This window comes from Epinephelus fuscoguttatus, linkage group LG18 (genome assembly GCF_011397635.1).
Source record: "Epinephelus fuscoguttatus linkage group LG18, E.fuscoguttatus.final_Chr_v1".
Lineage (NCBI taxonomy): Eukaryota > Metazoa > Chordata > Actinopteri > Perciformes > Serranidae > Epinephelus > Epinephelus fuscoguttatus.
In genome coordinates, this window is record NC_064769.1 from 28,342,999 (window position 1) to 28,356,864 (window position 13,866).

Sequence of the window (13,866 nt, forward strand, 5' to 3'; positions counted from 1 at the left end):
TGATTCAGCTGACCTCCCTGCTCTTTAACCCAGTTCTATCTTATTTAAAGCCCCGACAAGGAACTTTCATTTTGAGTTGATTTTGGCGACCCTATGGACAAAAGCGGTAGTGTTTTGCCGGAATGAAGCCTACATTTCCCATGAGCTCTAGCGGGTATTGTCATAAAGACGCTTACCTGGCTCACGCATGTGTTTGTTTTGGGGATGAATGAAACAACAAGACGGGAAAACTTTGCCCCCACTCCTATCGGGGATCCCAGCTCACCTCTGCCGCGCCCCAGCTCCACCCCTCTGGCGTAAGCACTTCCATGGCTTCTTGGACTGAGTATGGATTGGGCTGGTAAATGCTAGATCGCTAGCGAACAAAACGTTTATCCTGAAGGATTTCCTGACTTCCCGTGGACTGGATTTTCTCTGTGTGACTGAGACGTGGCTGACTGTTGGTGGTTCCAGTGCTTTCACAGAACTTTTACCTGATGATTGCTGCTATTTTAACTCCCCGTGGATGTCGGGTCAAGGAGGAGGAGGAATAGTGACTATTTATAAAAGTCACTATAAATGTAAGCAGCTAGGTAAGATGACGTGTGCCGTCTGAGTGCCGTAAATCATTTCATCTTGGAAGCGACCTGGGGCGGACCCGGAGACAGTTTCCTAAAGGTATGGATATGCACTATATAAAAATAGCTTATCTTCACACCAATGGTCTCATTTGCTGTTGTAGGTCACGCACAGACATCAACAGAAACGAGAAACTTTTGCATATCCAGTTAAAAGTTCCTTGTAGCGGCTTTAATATCAGTCATGTTTTATCTCATTGACTTCTGTTCTTTTAAAGGGATTTCCTCCCAACATTAAATCCTGTGCCAAACCACCGCATCCATGGAAAAACATTTCACACCACAGGAGAAAATCATCTATTTACAGTGCACTTTAAAGGACCAGAGCAAAAAACTGTCTCTTCGGTCATTTATTACCTCCCCATATCATGTTGAACATCACCACCACATTAAACACAAAGTGAATTATCGACAGTAACAGTAAAACCATGACTTACCCCGTACTCTCCTGTCTCCTGGTTGGTCATTGCCCACAGGTTGACGTCTATATCCCTGGCATTTTTGTGGTCTGTGGTAACAAGCCCTGTAACTCCTAAAAACACAAGCAATGTTCACATTAAGGGTCTGATTCAACATCGTATGTGGTGCTTATATAAACTGAGAACTGCTCGTTCAAATGTGGATGATTCACTATACAGTTTTTAATGTCTTCAGTGTTTGCATCATAAACCTGGACTCTTTATTTATCCGTACAGTGTTTACAAGGCTGATTTTACTGCCTGTGTCATTGAGTTCTGTTTAAGATGACTCTGCAGCACTTTATGGCTCTACACACTGTGCATTTCTCTCTAACTAACCTCTATAATTACTGATCATGTAGAAAAGATTGAAAAATATTTGGAACATGACCTCCATTACGAAATTTGAAAAAGCTTTTGCTTCTGTAAAACAAGGTAACACGTCAAAACGTGCACAATAATGAAGCCAAAGTTTCCATCATTATTTTCAACACGGCCCTGTTTTCCTTGTTGTTTCCCATCATGCTGAGCAAAACAGCCGTCATCAACCCTTTTAATCTGAAGCAACAACATCCCATTGTTCTGCATCTTCCAATATGATGTGAACGCAGATCTGGCAGCCGGCTAGGTAAACAAGGAAGTGCGTGGGCACCCTCATCAAACATCAAATGGACTATATACCGGACTGTTGTGTGATAACTGTTCAATAACACTATTGTGTTGAAAGGTTATATATTCAATCTCATTTTGGGTTCAATGGTGCTGTCCAATAACAGCAAGATGAGAGCACCATTCTCTGTTATCTGAGAGGCAGCCATGGCTTTATGGCAAAATGACTTCTGCATTTACACTGTCTATCAATATCAAGTTCATATACACCATGTCAAACTGATGTGGGATCAGTGTCACACACACATCTAAACCAAAAAGTACTAGAGTGTGCGTAAAACAGTACAAATATGACAGATTGCCACAGTCAAACTTTTATTGTTTTAAATCATAAACTGTATAAAATAATGTACGTAGCTACCATGATGTAACCCATTAGTTTCTGGACGCCCATTTTGAAGCCATGACTGCCGCCATCTTGGATTTTTGTGATCAGAAGTTACCATATTTGGACGAGAAGTTGGAGCTAACCCTCATGCTAGCCGCTGGTTTGGTTAGCATGGTGAAACCATTTAAACAAAATGTACTTACTGCGAAAGCTGAACATTCGACTCCTTAGAGGGTTTTTTTTACCACAACCAAACTCTGTCAAAACTTTTTTTTAGCAAACAATGAGTTACAATTAACTTTAATGAAATGGAAACACAATAAAATAGCTAGCGCTGCGCCAGACTCAGATCTATGTCAGATGCGAAATCAGCGGGATGTTTGGTGGGACATAGTAAACAAGCTAACTACGATAAAGATGGATCGTAAATCGGCAACAACATTTTGCCAACACTAGATACCAAACAAAAGCCAGAGACTGTATTGTCTCAAGTTGCTGTAAGATGCCTAAGCAAAACGCAGACGATAACTTTATCTTGAAGCCTCCAGGAAAAGCCTTTTGTTCTCTGGGTGGCTGCTTGCGTGTTTGCAGCTGTCTGTATCAAAGGGCAGCATGAAGTGAAGAGCGCTCACTCTGCAGCTAAATCTGACTATGCCGCTGACTAATCTGCGGTTACGTCATGGTTACCAAACCAAAGTTGTCACTGTGGCAGCGACCCGTCAGTAGACGGCACCCAACTGTCACTCAAAGTGACCATACTCTTAACTATGTGTAACTTTAAGCCTTAATAACATTTAAACGGCTGAGTTGTATAAAAATTCATCCCATGTACAGTTGTCATGAACAAGGAAATTAGCTACAGAGACCAAAACCATTTTTTGTACTACGCAATAAAGGTATATTTCTGCTTTAAAGCTGGGCATTTTAACATGAGGGGCAGTGGGGACTGACTGGCTGACTAGTGGCCATTCAAGGAACTGTAGTTGTGGCAGCCCTGGAGGTCGCCACTTGTTTAAAACCTACTATAATGTATGAAGCATGTCACCAGTTGCTCACCCCAGAATCGTCGGTTCTGCGTCCTCATTGTGATGTTGATGCCATCGTTCTGGGCTCCACCATCTGCCAGCGTCTCGTCCAAGGCCATTGCATACAGCACGAAACCATCATAGAAGCTGCCGGCAATGTAGTCCATCTGCAAGGGTAGGGATCATTTCAAAGAACCAGCAACAATGAAAATTCGTGAACTCTACACAGCTATGATCAAAGACCTTAATGCTGGAATTTAAGGGAGGACAGGCCTATTATTCAGTTCACATTCAAAGGCCTGCTTCTGTGAAACAATATGAGTTTGGTCAGTCAAAGTGCCATGTGCCAACAATCACACTAAATGATTATTCTTTGAAAAAATACAGTTTAATTCACTTTTCTGAAACTCCCATGCTTGATGGCTGAGATCAAAGCAGTAATAAAAGACAAAGTATTAATTGCTCAAATCATTGTCAACAGCATTCATCATTAACCGCTGCCAGTTACACTGCACAGTGGGGATTTTGCACAGAATATTATAAAAGATGAAAGAGGTTGTGATGCTGCTGAGAAAACAGTTTTTCTAGGCTGTAACTTACCAGTGATGGTTCCAAATGCACACCGAAATCCCTCTGAGCTCTGGCATGGAGTTTCCTCTGGAAGTCTTTGTACTCGGGATTATCAGGAGGCCGATAAGTTATGACGAAAACAGACTGGAGGGGACACAGAAGGTGGAAAAACATAAAAAATTTGAATTACTGCCTTGCGGTTGTATGTCTCTGTGCACCCGTCAAGTTGTAGTTACAGTGTACATCCATGTCAGTGAAAACACGGATGCTTCACACACATCTTCTCCCCGGCAGCACAGAAGATCTAAACAATCAGAACAGTTTCAAGGTGGGCACCCAAGATTAAAGTCACCAATTTAGTATGTGACCAAAACCTCCTCTGTTACTGAGTTATGATGCTGAATAATGGCCAGAAAAGTGTTTTCGCAGAACATTACTGTCACAGTGAAGCTGACCTTTGACCTTTTGGATATAAAATGTCATCACTTCATCATTTTATCCTATTAGACATTTCTGTTAAGTTTAGTCATAATCAGTATATGAAGAATGGAGTTTTGGCCCGAAATTTAGTGGTCTAATGTCACAGTGACCTTGACCTTAGACCACTAAATTCTAATCAGTTCATTGCTGAGTCTAAGTGGATGTTTGAGCCAAATTTGAGAACATTCCCTCAAGGTGTTCTTGAGACTTCTTGGTCATGAGAATGAGACAGATGCAAGGTCACAGTGACCTTGACCTTTGACCACTAAATTCTAATCAGTTCATTGCTAAGTCTAAGTGGATGTTTGAGCCAAATTTGAGGATATTCCATCAGAGTGTTCTTGAGACTTCTTGTTCATGAGAATGAGATGGATGCAAGGTCACAGTGACCTTGACCTTTCATTGTTGAGTCAAGTGGACTATTATGCCTAATTTGAAGAAAATCCCTCCAGGTGTTCTTGAGATATTGTATTTACAAGAACAAGACAGACAAGGTCACACTGACCTTAACCTTTGACTTACAACCACCAAAATCTGATCAGCTCATCCTTGAGTCCAAGTGGACAGTTTTGCCAAATTTAACAAAAAAAAAAAAAATAAATAATAATCCTTCAGGCGCTCTTGACATATCACACTCACAAGAATTAGCCAGACAGACGTACGTAAGGACGTACAGATGGACAACCTGAAAACATAAGGCCTCAGCCATGGCTATTGCCAGCACAGAAGCATACAAGTATCCAATGTATCAGACTGAACAAGACACTGAATCTCACAGAAACAAATATTTGTGACTTTAATGTTCTAACTGTAACATAAAATTGCTGTTACATGTTATGTAGTCTTGTTTTCATCCTTAATCATAAAAATTAATTCAAAAGTATGCTAATGGGGTAAAGGTCGACATGCTGCTCTGTTTTGTCTTGGTTTTAGTCGTCAATAATCCTAAAACTGACCGTTTTGTAGGCCTACTTCAACATATCAAATCCCAAACTACCCATGAAGAATTGTCGTCAGTGACACCTTTTTGTTTGTGGTTGAGAGTCACACACTGTTAACTGCCTAAGCAGCTAGTCGTTTTGCTGAATTTCTGACAGATTATAGTCAAATTCCTCTCTGTCTTCATGTTAATTTACAGATTTGTCCTTCCACTTTGACCAAACTTGCCCCACATTATCGTGCTGCTTTGAGATATATTTCACATTCAAGCTACAGGACTCGTTACTGCACATTGTACAGTCTGGTCGGAGGGTCTTCACTTAATAAGCATGGGATACAGCACTAGTGGGTCACAGGTCCATTCTGAATGGACAGCAAGTGACTCACAAAAATGTCAGGTTTGTCAAAAACACTCTATTTTCAAGTACAGTGAATTTCCAGCAAAGAGTTTTTATTTTGAAGTGCCATTTCCTGCTGCAGAGTGAGTGACTTATTGACAGCTTCTTGACAGAGACAGCAAACTATCACAATGACATAGCCAAACGCAAGTATGACGCCTACAATCTTAGATCCAATAATCTTCCACAAGTAAAGATGCAACCGGTGCAGACTGAGGCTGGAAAAGGAGTCTATATTATTATTATATTATTTCTCCGACCAGTTTTAAACAAATGTTAAAAGAGGTCCTTACCACAAACTATTCTTGCTATGATGCAAAACAATTTTAGCCTGTCTTGATGTACTTTTTTGTACATAATCAACATGTACTCTCAGTAACTCTGCTGTCTTCTTGGCCAGGGCACCACTGAAAAACAGATTTTTTTTTTTTTTAATCTCAATTGGTTTTTCTCGGATTAAATTTAATTCAATTCAGTTCGATCAACTTTATTGCTCTCAAAGGAAATACTTGTGCCAGAGAACTCTTCAAATTACAGTAACACTAAGTACAGTAACCACAACGTTCACAACCAGAACATCCAGTGGGTTTCCTTGGGTCAGGGTCACTCACTGGGCCCAGTTTTAGAACAACAGAGTATTAAATATCTGGCAAAGTATACAAATACACAAGATACAGGACAAGAAGTGTTTTCTGTAAAGGTTAAATAAAATATTCGGTCAACCAAGGCTAACAGTCATTCCTGCCCTCTCAGCGTTTTGTGACCCCAAATTACTTTGGCATACTACTGCAGTCATCTGGTGCAGATATTATATGTAAATGACAACAGCTGTGGTCTGTAATAGGCCACATTAGTACAAAACAAGATCAGCTACAACTATTAATAAGATTTTCTAGAAAGGAGTGTCACATAAAATGAAATATAAAAGATATAACATTATAAAAATACATAATATTACACAATAAATAATAAAACGAGTGTCACTACAAGACAATAAGCTTGTTTTTAGTACATATGCTGGTGTTACAGTATTTCATCGTTTCTGCTTGAGGCTCAATGCAGATGTTAGCAGCTAATGAATTATGAACACAGTGGAAAACACTGTACTCCTCAATATATTTCAGTAAACTCCAAATGAACTGAAACACCGATAAGGATACAGGATTGATAAAAAACCCATCATCGTTCATTATGACACGATTATGCTTGGATATGAAAACATTGTTGGTCCTAAAATGACAGGCTGAGAGAGTGTTCTCACTTCTTTCATGATCTTTGATTTGGAATATGTTACAAATAGCTCGAACACCACATGAGTGTTGACAGAGACGTTTAATGTTTGATCAAGTGTTTGGATAGAGAATTAAATTATTCAGCCAGACATTTCAGTTCAACTATTTGCCTCAAGTGACCTCTGATCCTGTCGATTGATTGCTCCTATCAGAAAAAGAGGTTTTGGACATTTCTGGGAAATCCTCTCGCTCTGCTCATAACTGGAAGAGCTGTAGATCGTTTTTCATGTTACAACAGTTATTTGAATCCCACCACAAACTTCCACAAGCAATTACTGCAATGAAGGAAGCATATTGCGATAATGAGCCCTGTTATGACTCGCAGACAAATTAACGCCTTGCGTGATCAGCAGAAATGGCAGCCAAAGTTTTGTTCTGCAGCCAAGGTTAGGGGAAGTGCAGATAAACAGATATTGAGATCACTGTGTTTGATGCCAGAGCTGTTTGGTACCAATTTATGGTTTCAAATCACTTAAATCTTTCATGACATCTTAAATGTGTGTTGGCTGATTAAAATAGTTGTTTGAAGATTTTTTTTCAAATAACAATAAAAAAACTTTAGCTGCAAATAAAATAGGGAAAATTGGTCTTCTGAATTATCATTTTTGTGTGCTTTGACTGAACAAATGAGATTACTTGATTAATGATTCCAGTTTTCAGAAGAAAATTTTGGCATTGCATGTTTCTGCAAACCACAGATACATTACATTTGTACGTTGCATGCATGGTTGCCATGCTGTGGACCACAGTTGTTTGAAACCTAAGCCCCATTTTCACCGAGCAGTACGGTTCAGTTCTGTAGGCTTTTTTTCTGTTTCCACTGTGAAAAGTTGTAGATGGTACCAAAGGAACCGTTCTGTACCATCCCCATGTTTGGCCCCCCTTCTGTTTGCATGAGTTGACAACATGAATCCATCAGTGCACCTTAAATTTCACCACCACAACTTTGACCATTCCATTAGTTTTTATTGTCTTTCTTGGATCACATACACAACCACACAGTAACCACAGCATTGTTGAAATGTAAAGTGACATAAGGTTTCGTGGACTGCCTACTGGCTCAAAATTCCATTAGACCAAAAGCCCATTTCTCCCACAATTCGTTATCCCCAAATAAAAATGCCCATTGTTCCTAAGTCCTGTTCCTCCGAAAATACACACTCCCTGCATTTGGGCAAAGCAAGCGCCAGAAAAAATGTACTGTACATTTCTGTAAGCCATGAATATGTTACATCTGTCAGCAATGCTGTGGTTACTGTGTGGTTGGTCATGGTTAGGAAAGGATATGTTTTGCCTAAGATGATTCAAATTTGGTGGCACAGAAGTTGCTAGAAAAGCAGGGACGGGTCGTTGAAAAATACCCAGCAGTGGCTCTAATGCTGCTGGGAAACTGAAACTAACTGCGGAGAGTTTGCATTTTCGGAGAAATGGGACTTCAGAGCAATGGGCATTTGTTTTTGGGAAGAATGGGCTGTTGGAGATATGGGACTTTGGTCCAATGGGACATTTCTCAGACTAACAGGGCTTTGAAATGTTGGGCAATTGGAACAACGGTGTGCCACCAAAGTTTCAACATATCCATTACATAATACTGAACAAATGTTACATATCTGTGGTTTGCAGAAACATACAATGCCAACATTCATTCTGCTAACTGGGTTGCATTTGCTACGCTGTTAGCTAACAACAGATTTCAGCAGGACAAATATTAAGTGAGGGTATAGAAGTTGGAGATGTGGAGTTATGCATTAACACTAAATCACATTTAAGTCCCACGAATAGAAAGCAAAGGAAGGCATTTATTTCCATTAAATTCTTAAGTTAATGTTTCAACTGTATTAAGGCATTTTAAGTGAAGTCCATTATGACAGAAATTGCCATAATCAATTCAACATTATGCTGGATTCATTATTCAGAAAGCCACTCTCCATCAAAACTTTGTGAACACTGAATCAAAGAGAATTAAGAGAAGCCAGTGTGACATTTAGGGAGACAAATTAGACGAGCGACACATCTGTGCCCACTCTCTTACGTCTCAGTGCACTAATTTGTCGGGCTAAATGGCTTCCTGTGAAAACACATCCCCCCCAATTCATTAATGTCAAAGAAGAATTTCAAGCCTTAATGTGGTCGAAAAGGATTGAGGGGTCCTCGTCCTTTGGGAGACTCAATTTGCCTATTGGCAGAAATGACACAGCCTTCTAAGATCATTAGTTGGAGTGCACATATGTGTCTGTCGTTACCATAAAAGCTTCCTGCAGTTTTGATGTGTTTCAAGAAACTTCTTGGAAAAAGTGATATTTAATCAGATGCAACTGATTCTGAACCAACTGTCAGTTTTCAGCAGGATTTGAGGACTTTATTCTGTGCTACTCAATAAGTTCAGTCTGATAAAGATTATGGGATTTAGAGAGAAAATGAACTCAAACAGTGAATAAAATATGCGTTGTCAGAGACCTCCAGTTCTCGTGCCAAATGGTGGGTTTGGTCTTGTCTTATTTCCTGCCTCCAATTACAATGCGGGTGAAACTGTGACAGTCCAGATTTAATAAATCTGCAAAGAATCCGAACACAGTCTCAATTTATTAACACATGCGCGGCTGTTGCTACACACTGGGTACGAGTGCCTGTATGCGCATGTATGTGTGTTCTGTGTTCGTTTTTACCTTAAAGACCTTGATGAGATCGGTCCAGTCAGAGTCGGCACTCTGCCACGGTTTGCGATCCACCAAGCTCTCTGCGAACACGTCCAGGTAGAATATAGCATAGTTCTCTGGGTCCTGGATCTCGCTCTGGAACAGTTTCATGATGTTCAGGAAAGTCTCCAGGGGCCCGCAGATGTATACAACTGCAGAAAGAACAAAAGAAAACATCTTGATCAATCACTTGCTTCTTTAAAATGTTGCTTTTCATTAAACTTGTTTAGACCCTGTGGATTTAAGCATGATTTCCTTCATTCTCATGCAGCAGCCTGCACTATTTTGTCTTCTTTCTGATGCTTACACTCAAGATAACCATTGAAACAAGTTGATTTGTGTTGAAAACAGGTGAAATGAGCCTTTTAGGGCTCAATAATGGACCGATATTGCTTGATAACAGTGGCAGCTCCTCCTAAATGGACATAGGCCGGCAGCTAGGGAATCACCCAGAGCAGGGGGCTATAACTGCAACCAATTTTTGCTTAAAAAAAAAAAATCGAAGGGAAAAATAATCCGAAGATCTAAAGCTAATGGTTGCTCTGCAGTAGGGGTATAAAAAATGACCGGCCAGCTCACTCAGTGTAAATGTCTATGGTTCAGCACCATGGAAGCGTTTCGACCCATGAATCAATAAAGGATTTTTAACTACAGTCAGAGTAAGTTGGTAGATACATTTCACTTGCTCTCAATGCAAAGTCAAAGGCCACATTTACACCAGAGGACTCAACACACTGTTCCAAAGCTGGTCTAGTTTCTAAATCTTGGCCACCTGTTCATTTCCAGTTACAGCAGTGAGCCACATTTGATTATTTACACTCAAAACAAGCAGTAAGCATACAGGAATAAATTCCAGATGTAAGCCTGTGCACAGCCAGATCGCCATCTGCAAAAGGCACAAACAAGACAGACATAATAACTGAGGCTGGGGAGCAGGAGGTGGGCTTGGAAACCCAGCGCTCAGAGGTTGGAGGGTCCACTTGAGCAGTGGGAGGAGCCTGAAGCATGTGGGCAGGGCTTTACTCGCCTCTTTGCCCTGAGATAGACTCCTTGATTTTGTTGCTGCTCATCCAATCCCCAAATTTCCTTTCGGCTAGCTCTGTGTTGATGTTTTGAACCTCAGCTGTGACCTATGTTGAGTTTCAAAACATCTGCAGTGAGCTGGGAGGAAAATAGGGGGAGATATGTGACTTCTTTTAGTTATAATATTATAACATTTTCATGTTATGTGCATGAGGCTGCAGAGCATGCATATTTACTGTGGCTGGATTTGCTTCTATGCGTTTTTCCATTTAATTGCTCGCTACTATTCAAGCTAACCAACAATATCTGTTAAAACCAGAGTCGAGTGCCATATTTTCCACCATTTTTTGTAGCTGCACATACTGAAATCAACAGTATAGTAGATAACAGACTTGGATAGAGGAATAAAATATTCAGCCAGACATTCAAGTCTATATTTTTGCCTCAAGTGACCTTTGATTCTGTCGATATAGTCGCTCCTATCACAAAAATAAGTTTCGGACATTTCTAGGAAGTCCGCTAGCTCTGTTCTTCTGCTCCGCATATATTTCACATTTGCAATGTTTTATTCAGATATCCTGTAGAAGTGAGGGAATGTCAATCTCCTGCATGATTTGCATAAAATGAAAAAAAAAAAAGACCTCAAACATCTATCAGAGGCAACAAAGAAGCCAAAATGGAGACAGAAATCATTCGAGGACGAGGGTGAATGTTAGGTCAGAGGACTTCTCACAGTGGAGGAATCAGAAAGAAGGAAAAGCAACCTCCTCACTCCTTTCTGAAAATGCCCCAAACATCTTGTATTTCTGTTAAAGGTCCAGTGTGAAGGATTCAGGAGGATGTATTGGCAGGATATATTGGTATATAATATTCGTAACTGTTTTTTCATTATGGTATAATCACCTGAAACTAAGAAACAATCTTTTGTTACCTCAGAATGAGCCATTTACATCTACTTAAGGAGCGGGTCCTCTATCATTAAGTCTGCAATGTTGTTTCTATAGTAGCCCAAAATGGACAAACTAAACACTAGCTCACATTTTTGCGTTTTGGGGTTTCGCATCAGCCATTGTTGTTTTCCTCAAGCAACTATCATTAAGTCTGCAATGTTGTTTCTACAGTAGCCCAAAATGGACAAACTAAACACTAGCTCACATTTTTGCGTTTTGGGGTTTCGCATCAGCCATTGTTGTTTTCCTCAAGCAACGACCTCCAGAGCTGAAACAAGAAGCCAACACAGAAGTGCGGAAAACTGCAGTTCCGTGAATGACCACTTATTAGTTTAAATAACTCATTAACATTTCATTAAGGCTTAAAATTATGCATCTTTGAGGTCAGGCCTTTTGGCAGGCCACTTTGAATGCTAGGCTCTCTGCGAGGCGTCACTATATTCTATGAGTCAGATAGACCCCTCACTTCTCCATAGCTTCAGCCTTTGGTCCAAATTTGGTCACTTCTGAATCCAAAAACCAAGATGGCGACTAGGGGTGGGGGAAATTTCCGAATCTTAGATGCATCGCAATTCGGATGTGGACGAATGTGAATGGATTCACAAACGTCCAAATTTCGATTATTTAAATCTGTTAATTAGAGTAATACAGAAGGTTCTAAATAATGGGGAACTAAGAAGCGCGGTACATGTCATCTCCGGGACACTTTGGGATGCGCACCTGGAGCAGACACGCCGACACGCGCACAGAGGAAAACAAACATGGCTGACCGCCACCCACCTCGCCGTGAGATCCGAACAGCTCCTTCTAATTTAACAGCTCCTTCTACAACGTTGACGGCGGAAGCGAACTGGACAAGAGCCACATGTAAGCTGTGTCGTGCTAAAATAAAATAGTTTGGCAACACAACAAACATGAGAAGCCATGTAACTCGATTCCACCTGACGGAGGAGTCAGGGAGACGGCATGCTACTATTGCTGCGGCAACTAGTGGCGCTACCAACCAGAGTACAATCGAGGAAGCAATTAGAAAGCTGCCACCCTCATCGGAAAAGGAGAAGCGAATTACGAAGGCTATCGCAGCATTTATTGCCAAGGATTTGCGTCCTTCTTCCGTCGTGGATTTCGAGGACTGCTGCATACACTGGAGCCCAGATACACCATCCCATCCCGACGCTATTTCACCGACACTCTACAACCAAACCAAAACAGAAGTCATGGCCTCACTGTTGAAGGCAGGCAGGTAGGATCGCAGTTACATGTGATGCATGGACGTCTGTCGCCACCGAATCATTTGTTACTCTATTTGTTGTAACTTTCCTGTTTGCACGCATTTCCATTTATATGTTTAATAAAATATAATGGAAATGAATTCATCAGTGTCTTATTACAAATGCACTGTTTTTAAAAATTGCAAGTGTTGAATGCTTATTCAGTGAGACAAAAAGAAATGTGTGTTGTGAAAAAGTGCATCAATATACATAAATTAAAGATGCATCAATAATCGTTTTATAATCGAATCGTAGCCCCTGAATCGTAATCGTTATCGAATCGTGAGGTGCCCAAAGATTCCCACCCCTAATGGCGACAACCAAAATGCTAAGCTCAAGGCTTTAAATGGGAGTCCTCCAACCAATGAGTGATGTCACGGTGGCTACGTCCATTATTTCATACAGTCTATGGTTCTCATACACGCTTGGCACAAGGGAGAATATTCAGTTGGTGTCAATCTCCAACCTTGCCACTAGATGCCACACACTAGACCAGGGATTCATTCATTAATTCATTCATTTGCTTTCACCACCAATGCTGCAAAGTTAAAGTACTGAATAACTATAAATAGCCAAATGCAGAGTAGCCACCTTGTTGTAAATCAATTAATGCTCATTTAGACCTATTCGTAATGTTGATAGGGCTAATTTAGACTTGACAGGTTGTTACCTTTATTGGAATATGTTTTGCAGCTCCAGACAGATTATTTTTATTTTATTTTTGGCAAATAATGGCTCTTTTAATGGTAAAGGTTGCTCACCCCTGCACTAGACCTTGAAAGTGACAAAGCCCTCTAGCAAAGGTGGGAGTTATGACTCCTTTCCATAGGGTGCAAAAGAGGAATTTAGGTGAGGTTATTAAAGAGCAACACTATGAACGGCTGGATCAAAACACTGGACTTTAAAATGGGGCATTGCTATTCATTTTCTGTTCCCTATTATAATTGCTTTTCTTTTATCTGCGGCCATGGTCATTCTCTTTCTGTAACAGTCATTATTATTGTAACCATGACAACAAAAGTTTCCTTCTTTACTTTCCTACTTAACTCTAACCATTAACTTTACCCTGTCCCTTGTTTTTGTACCTAAAACATGACCAAAGGTATCAGTTGTACAAGAACTTTGCTTACATAAAACATAATCTCATCAT

General features: G+C 40.4%; 1 protein-coding gene across 1 annotated transcript in view; it reads right to left on the reverse strand.

Annotated features, from left to right (window-relative positions):
- npr2 (natriuretic peptide receptor 2) overlaps positions 1–13,866 on the reverse strand; it is a 113,715-nt gene that overhangs the window by 69,490 nt on the left and 30,359 nt on the right. The window contains exons 3-6 of the mRNA XM_049603967.1: positions 9,443–9,624; positions 3,698–3,811; positions 3,129–3,264; positions 1,055–1,149 (exon numbers count right to left, since the gene is read on the reverse strand). Of these exons, the coding sequence (XP_049459924.1) occupies positions 1,055–1,149; positions 3,129–3,264; positions 3,698–3,811; positions 9,443–9,624 (527 nt within the window). The remainder of the gene's footprint in view (positions 1–1,054; positions 1,150–3,128; positions 3,265–3,697; positions 3,812–9,442; positions 9,625–13,866) is intronic.